The sequence below is a fragment of the Triticum aestivum genome, chromosome 2B (genome assembly GCF_018294505.1).
Source record: "Triticum aestivum cultivar Chinese Spring chromosome 2B, IWGSC CS RefSeq v2.1, whole genome shotgun sequence".
Taxonomy (NCBI): Eukaryota; Viridiplantae; Streptophyta; class Magnoliopsida; order Poales; family Poaceae; genus Triticum; species Triticum aestivum.
This window is the reverse complement of record NC_057798.1, coordinates 593,610,756-593,618,944: the sequence shown is the minus strand read 5'-3', so window position 1 is coordinate 593,618,944 and position 8,189 is coordinate 593,610,756. Positions and strand designations below refer to the sequence as shown.

The following is an 8,189-nucleotide window of genomic DNA, read 5'->3' as shown; positions in this document are numbered from 1 at the left end:
ATAAATGTTTCCTTACCAAATTCCACTTACCAAAGGCGCTTCACTCCCCGGCAATGGAGCCAGAAAAGAGTCTTGATGACCCAAAAGTATAGGGGATCTATTGTAGTCCTTTAGATAAGTAAGAGTGTCGAACCCAGCGAGGAGCAGAAGGAAATGACAAGCGGTTTTCAGCAAGGGATTCTCTGCAAGCACTGAATTATCAGTAACAGGTAGTTTTGTGATAAGATAATTCGTAATGGGTAACAAGTAACAAGAGTAACTAAGGTGCATCAAGGTGGCACAATCCTTTTTTTAGCAAAGGACAAGCCTGGACAAACTCTTATATAATGTAAAGCGCTCCCGAGGACACATGGGAATTATTGTCAAGTTAGTTTTCATCATGCTCATATGATTCGCGTTCGTTACTTTGATAATTTGATATGTGGATGGACCAGTGCTTGGGTGCTGCCCTTCCTTGAACAAGCCTCCTACTTATGATTAACCCCTCTCTCAAGCATCCACAACTACGAAATAAGAATTAAGGTAAACCTAACCATAGCATGAAACATATGGATCCAAATCAGCCCCTTACGAAGCAACGCATAAACTAGGGTTTAAGCTTCTGTCACTCTAGTAACCCATCATCTACTTATTACTTCCCAATGCCTTCCCCTAGGACCAAATCATGGTGAAGTGTCATGTAATCTATGTTCACATAACGCCACTAGAGGAAAGACAACATACATCTCATCAAAATATCAAACGAATACCCAATTCACATGATTACTTATAACAAGACTTCTCCCATGTCCTCAGGAAAAAAACGTAACTACTCAGAAAACATATTCATGTTCATAATCAGAGGAGTATTAATTATCATTAAGGATCTGAACATATGATCTTCCACCAAATAAACCAACTAGAATCAACTACAACGAGTAATCAACACTACTAGAAACCCATAGGTACCAATATGAGGTTTTGAGACAGAGATCGGATACAAGAGATGAACTAGGGTTTGAGAGGAGATGGTGTTGGTGAAGATGTTGATGGAGATTGACCCCCTCTTAATAGTGCGGTCTTTCCTATGACTCGAATCGAACCAAAAATAAAACCTTCGAATCGCTGGTAGACCACACCTTTGATCTTTTTGAATTGGGGGGTCACACACCACCATCAAGAACAACTGGGAACCAATATCCTGAGATAAACTTTAGCACCCGATATTAGTTCCTCTAACCATATTGTCATCACACCAAAATATAATTTAAGTTACACTTGCACTTTCAAAACCCAACCATAAGGAACTCGATTCTTTAAACCAAAATGACAAGAAGTTTTTTGTTCACTTAGGATCAGTACGCCTAGACAGTCCTCCATTTTCCACCTAAAACCTTAGCATAGCTGTAGCAGTGGCATGGTTATTATTCAAGTGTTAGTGAAGTAAATATAATCAACACAAAGCTCTTGCTAATCTATACAAAATAATAAAGTATTTTTTATTCTATTTCCTCTAGTTACCACTTGCTCGTTGGGAACGCACATAAGAGAATTTTCTTTCTTGAGTAATGAAAACATAAGTTACGGGAGTGAAAGGTTGCTACTCCCGTAGGAGTAGTTGTATTTCTCTGAAGAGGAAGGGTGATGTAGCACAACAACATAAAGTATTTCCCTCAATTAAGAACCAAGGTTTATCGAATTAGTAGTAGGCACCACACTAACAACGTTTGTAGTACCTGCACTCAAACAACTAAAATTGTTTGCGGACAACAAAGGCAAGGGGGCATGCCTACCCTTGTTCTTGCTAGTTATAATATTAAATGTAGAGTGATAGTCAAAGTAGCAAAAAATATTAAATGGCAACTAAAGAGCAATTGTAGAAGCTTTTGTATTAATGTAGAATAGACCCGGGGCCATAGGTTCACTATTGGCATCTCTCTCGAAAGCGTATAGAGGCATGGTAGACAAAATATTGTTGGAAAATTGACTAAATAGCACAAATTATAACTATGATCATTCATGGCTTAATCTCACATAGACATCATGTTCGTGACAACTAGACCGTTAATCCAACTGCATCTACTACTATTACTCCACTCCAAGACTGTTATCCAGCATGCATGTCAAAGTACTAAGTTCATGACAAATAGAATAACGCAATAAGAAAGATGACATAATGTAGACAAGAAGAGATCGATCAATATGACCAAGCCCCATCGTTTTACCCTTAGTAGCAGTAATATAATGGGTGCCTCTGCCCCTTTTGTCACTTGCAAGATCACCACAAGATTGAACCCACTACTATGCACAAATCCCTCTAAAGACCTACTCATCTATCTTGGCCAAAGAAGACTCATAGATCGGAAAGCATACATAGCTATAAAATTACACAAGAGAGAGACATCAATAGAATCAATATAAACATTGAATAATCTGATCATAAATCCACAATTCATTGGATCCCAACAAACATGCCACAAGAATTACATCGAATAGATCTCCAAAGAGATAATTGTATTGAAGATAGAGAGAGAGAGAGAGAGAGAGAGAGAGAGGGAGGGAGAGAGAGCCATCTGGCTACCACTATGGCCCTGTAGTTCATGAAAGAACTACTCGCACATCATCATGGAGGCAGCAAGGTTGATGAAGATGGCCTCCCCAATGATTCCCCCCATCGGTAGAGTGCCGGAACAAGGCTCCAAATGTTATCGCTTCAGAACAAAGGCTTGCGACGGCGATAAAATGTTTTGGTCTCACTTCGAGGGTTTCTAAATATGTGGGAATATATAGGCTTGGAGTTAGTGCGAATAGGTACTCGTGGGTCCCATAAGCCTGGTCGGCGCACCCCTGGGTTTGTTGGAGCCTCGTGGGTCTTTTGGTCTCTCTCCGAAGCTTCCAGTGTTGCATATATTCTAGACAAAATCCTTATAAATTTTCGCCGGGTTTGGACCTTCCTAGGTAATTATTTTCTGCAAAACCAAAAAAAAGCAAAAAAAAACAGGAACTAACACTGGGCACTAAATTAATAGGTTTGTCCAAAAAAATAATATAAAATGGCATATAAAGTATACAAAAGTAATAACATAATATCATTTAACAATAAAAAATTATAGAGACGTTTGAGACGTATCAAAGGTGTGTAAAGACAATATGATAGTACTAGATTAACTCGCTTACACCCATGAGTGTCTCTTCATCAAGGCTTTCAAACACTTCTTTCAATCATCACTTGCTCATAACTTTGGTTGCCTAGTGACGGGATTATGCCAAAGAAATGATACATGCATAGAGTTTCATTGTGGTTCATGTTTAAGTAATATGGACCAATATTTTGTCTCTTTCAAGTTATTATGATGATCAGTACTTGTTATTACCAGATACACACACTCTTCGAGAGAAAGCCAAATACTATTCGTTGTAATGTTACCACTATGAACGTTAAAAAACTCATAGACAAAATACATGTCGAAACATAGGTGGATCATTCAGTGGCCAACAGAGTTTTCAACATAACATCAAGAAAGGTGAATTTCACATTTATCACGCGTAAAGCAAAGCAATGTGTAGCGACAAGGTCAGGGCACCGACAAGAAGCTGAAACACCATACAAACAAATGCAAAACAGATTTTGGCATAATCTAGATCACCTTTCAACTAGGTTTCTATGGACAATTTTATCCACAAGTGTTGTTGAGTCTATCAAAATGAACATTGTGGGGCTGACTATCGCTAATATCATATCCTCTACGTTTTTTCTCAATACCCAAGTCTTTCTATAGACTTTCTCATATGCATGATTAGTCTTTGATTACATCACTTTCTTTTAAAAACTTGTCACACAACAAGTCTTGGTCATCTAGATTAAACAACACAAAGCTTACAAAATTATTTTACTTACAATAACAAAACCTTTGCTTTAACCATCAAGGCTTACTCCCACTTGTATGCTTCACACATACTACTACTACAACTATTCTAAGCAATTCAAGTGCAAAATACAGAAGTCATGGGACATATCTTCACGATCATGAATTCTCATGCTTCTCTTTCTTAAGGGTGTGTTCCTCGCTTCCCGACATAGATCAACTCTGCTATGAAAATATAAAAAAGAATGTAAATGGAAATCCAAGGCAAAAGGAAAAGAGCAAACCGAAAGAAAAACCTTATTCTATTTTTTTTGGTTTTTGAAAGCTAACTTGCAAAAAGAAGCTGCAACTGGCAAAAAAAACTAAAAAGAACTCGAAGAAAAGTAAAGCGTTGGAACAAACCAACATGAGTGTTTGAAGATCAGTGAGCTAAAGTACAACCTCATTACAACATTCAAAATATAAATGTCGTCACATCGTGATGTAGACATGGAAGTAATCTCCCCAATCTTAGGCTTTTGTAACCCCAAGTCGACGAGATCATTGTGGTGGTCGGTAGTTCAGAGCCCATCCTTGGGTCCACTCGAAGAAGTTGTTGGCCATGCACGCGGACGTGTCTTGTAGGGACTCGCCGACGTTGCTCATGTTATTGACAGAGCCCTCAAGGAAAGCCTTGCACTTTAGCCAATATTGCCACCAAAAGTGAATACGTGGAGCAACAAGCACTCTCCTAGAAGATGACATGAAGATTTTTATTGTATTGTCATAGGTACGACGTTGAACGCTCTTCCACTTATTATGCTCATTCAAAGCCTTGGTAATCGATCGTTGTTTATTATGAGTTTTCTTGAACTGTGATTGGTATATAAATTGTGATTGGTTGCCCCCCTATCACATTCTCCCGTTCCACTTCTCTCTCCCAAAAAATCGGCGCCACCATGTCCGCCATACCTCGTAGCGCCAAAGCCGTCGAACCTGGAATCAAGGTTGGCGTGGACCGCATCAAAGAGCACTGTTGCCTGTGGCTACTCCCCACCGCTAATCTGCGAGAGCCGATAGACAAGCACCGGCTTGGCGACTGTCGCTGCCCGCCTGCAACCGTCCGGGCTCCACGCCGCCGACATGAATGACGAGGTTGGGGACCTATTTCTACTTGTTCATAATGAAATGAAGCTCAGGTAAATTTAATTGGTACTACTACTACTACAGTACTACTACCAAATTGCCATGCTTGTTCATACATGCTAACATGCTCAGCTGAGGCCACTCCTACCTTCTTTCAAAATCACCAACAGCACCGGCAAATTTCTTTTTTTTTTCAATAATCCTACACATACGACAACTAACCGAAGATTTACGGATGGCCCCCTCTGAATTTCAGGGGGTGGGCCCCTCCCTCCCTCTAATCCTAATCAAATGATGCCATTTGTGCCCGTTCGTTAAACTTGTAAAAAATTCTCCTTATGTCTAGCGTCGCTCTTTTGTCTTGGGGTTTTAACATCCATAAATCTTTGTAGTTTTTTTTTTGGTGTTGCCATAATTGGCTTTAATCTTCACCACCTTCAGATTAATATCATCAAACAAAACATATGGAGTACTCTTACTCCCAACTGTATTAAAATATAAGACGTTTTTCAGGTTAGTTTAGCCTGAAAAACATCTTATTCGTATCATCATAAATACAAGAGGATATATCGCTATCACAATTATCTGTTAGGGAAAGAAACCAGGAAACAGAGCATTTTCCTATAATTCCAGTTCTGCCCTCCCCTGCTTCATCCATTCTCAACGAACTAGGAAGCCAGCCGCCACCGGTACTAGTATAAAAACCATGGAGACGCACTTCCAGAACTTCCAACTCGACATCAATGTCTGATCCAAGCAGCACAGCTTCCTCTTATTCCACGTCACCCCGGCTCACCACCGGCGTCGTCAACTTCTTGGCGCGCCGCGCCATGACCACGCAGAACCACCACAGAGCAGCAGCATCCCTCCACTCGCCAGGCTCCTCCACCGGCTCCGCCGACACTGCGCCATGGCACCACCGCGCCCCGGCCACGCCGCCGCCTCTGCTCCCGTTCCACGCCAGCGACGCCGACGAGATGCTGCTGCTCGACATGCTCTCCCAGCACCAGGAGGACATGCACACCGACACCGCGACAGCGCCCGTTCCCACCGCGACGGCGGCAACGGCCGTGAAGCGAGAGGTCAGCGAAGAGGAGGAGGCCAAGGTGGCCGCGGGCGGCAGTAGGCGCGCGTTCCGCGGGGTGCGGAAGCGGCCGTGGGGCAAGTTCGCGGCGGAGATCCGGGACTCGACGCGGGACGGCGTCCGGGTGTGGTTGGGCACGTTCGATAGCCCGGAGGCGGCGGCGCTCGCGTACGACCAGGCCGCCTTCGCCATACGGGGCGGCGCCGCCGTGCTCAATTTCCCCGCCGACCAGGTCCGGCGCTCGCTCGAGGGCGCAGAGGACGACGTGTGTGGCCGCGCCGACGGGTTGTCACCCGTGCTCGCGCTGAAGCGGCGCCACTCCATGCATAGGAGGGCGGCGACAAAACAAAAGGTCAGGACCGTACGGACGGGCCGGCCGGAGGGCGTGATGGAGCTTGAGGACCTCGGCGCAGAATACCTCGAGGAGCTGCTCGGCCTCTCCGACGACATGATGACGTCTGCCTCCAGTTCATGGTGCTCGAGTCATCACTCCATCTGACGATGGATTGATCGCTTTTTTTTTGCTTTCTTGTCTGTTGTTGTTGCTGGTCTGGTCTCGATAGTCCAGTGTTCAGTTGGACTAGATAGCATTGAGAAATGATAGTGTAAATCGTTGGTTGTGCACGTTTTTAAGCGTCAATGTTTCGCTTTGAATTCAGTCAAAACAAATGGTTGTAAATATTCGTTTTTGCATGAGCTATTCATGGCCAGATGGTCGGAGACACTTCTGACATGACATAGGCGCCAAGTTTGGATTTCTCTGGACCGGTATGGGCTGTTATTATTTGTTCTCCTATAATATGAAAAAAGGAATATAATAGATAACCACACTGATAATTCAATCCAGAACCCAAGCTCGGATGTTGGTGAACAGTAAAAATAAAGGAAATAGAAAAAAAATTCAAAATATTCCAATTCTTTTTGTGATGCAAGATGCTCCTGTGCGTAAACTCAGTGCACAATTTTGTGAAGTTTGTACCTTCAAGGAACTCGTGGCTAAAAAGACAAATCAAACATGAACAATGCGATTTTCAAAAGTTTCTCAGACACCTTAAATTTGTCTTTTTTGCCACGAGCTCTTCGAGTGTAAACTTCATCTAATTTTGCACGAAGATCACACATATGAGCACTTGCAAAAACAAAATCTTTTTTGAATATTTTTGGTGATTTTACTGTTCATGTCTGGGCTCATATGAGCCCGGGAGCAAAATTGCCGCATCCATATCCGCACGGGCTATATGTAAGTCGATTGGAGTTTTTTTTGTTGTTGTTGTGGAAGTCGAAATAACCTGAGAAAGGAGTTTGACGTGCAGCACCGTTGCCGCTGATGGCGACTAGGGCGAGTGAGGCCAAGGAACTTCGGCAATGCCTCGGTCAGAAACTAACTGTAGACGACAGAGGTGAGTTAGAAGGTTGACGGTTCGCGCGCGCGCAAGGCATGGGGGAGGGGGGAGGGTGGGGGTGGGGGCAGGCTCACTGGGAAAATCGGATGGTGCCAATTTAGAGGGATGGTTTGAGATCTTGACCATTGAATGTTGATTGGACGCTCCAAAGAAGTCAAGTTGCACCAATTTTGTTCACTGACACATAGTCTATCCCATATGTCATTGAGTGTTGTTAGTGTTGGTGTTGATTTTACCAGGTCAAATCCGAGTTGGTGATCTATGTGCGGGCATGCAGTCACGTGTGTCTATCTTTATCTTTATCTTTACCTAATAATAAAGAGAACTGGGTTTCTGTCGTCCGTCATAAGAATTACCCCCGTAGTTGTTAATAATTACCCCCTTGCCACCGGTAAGTGAAAAAAAAAAACGATTCGTTTTTTCCCTTCTCAAGTGGCCGTTGGCTTTAGTTTATTATGGGTGAAAGTCCTTTGTATAACAAAAATGTTTGTGTAGCACAGTGGCATGTGCCTCATGGTTGCAAGCGGGAGTTCTGGGTTCAATCCCTGGTTCTTAGATGTATTTTTTTATTTTTATTTTTTTATACTTTGCTTTGTTTGGGAGTCAACCTGCAGCTCAGAAAAAGAGAGCCGAGAAAATTAGTTGCAACATGCTAGATGTTTGCAAATGCATAAATTGGCATCATTTTGTTAACCATTTTGATCGATCTCACATTTAACTGTTCAATCCCCG

At 42.8% G+C, this 8,189-nt stretch overlaps 1 protein-coding gene across 1 annotated transcript; it reads left to right on the top strand.

Annotated features, from left to right (window-relative positions):
* The first annotated feature begins 5,713 nt into the window (after nucleotides 1-5,713).
* On the top strand, nucleotides 5,714-6,766 carry LOC123041738 (ethylene-response factor C3-like). Its single transcript, XM_044464307.1, has one exon. It carries the CDS (start codon nucleotides 5,714-5,716, stop codon nucleotides 6,551-6,553), a length of 840 nt encoding a protein of 279 aa, XP_044320242.1. The 3' UTR covers nucleotides 6,554-6,766.
* Nucleotides 6,767-8,189: the final 1,423 nt, after the last annotated feature.

Coding starts and splice junctions, on each gene's coding strand:
- LOC123041738 (XM_044464307.1), top strand. CDS start 5,714: ATGTCTGATCCAAGCAGCACAGCTTCCTCTTATTCCACGTCACCCCGG.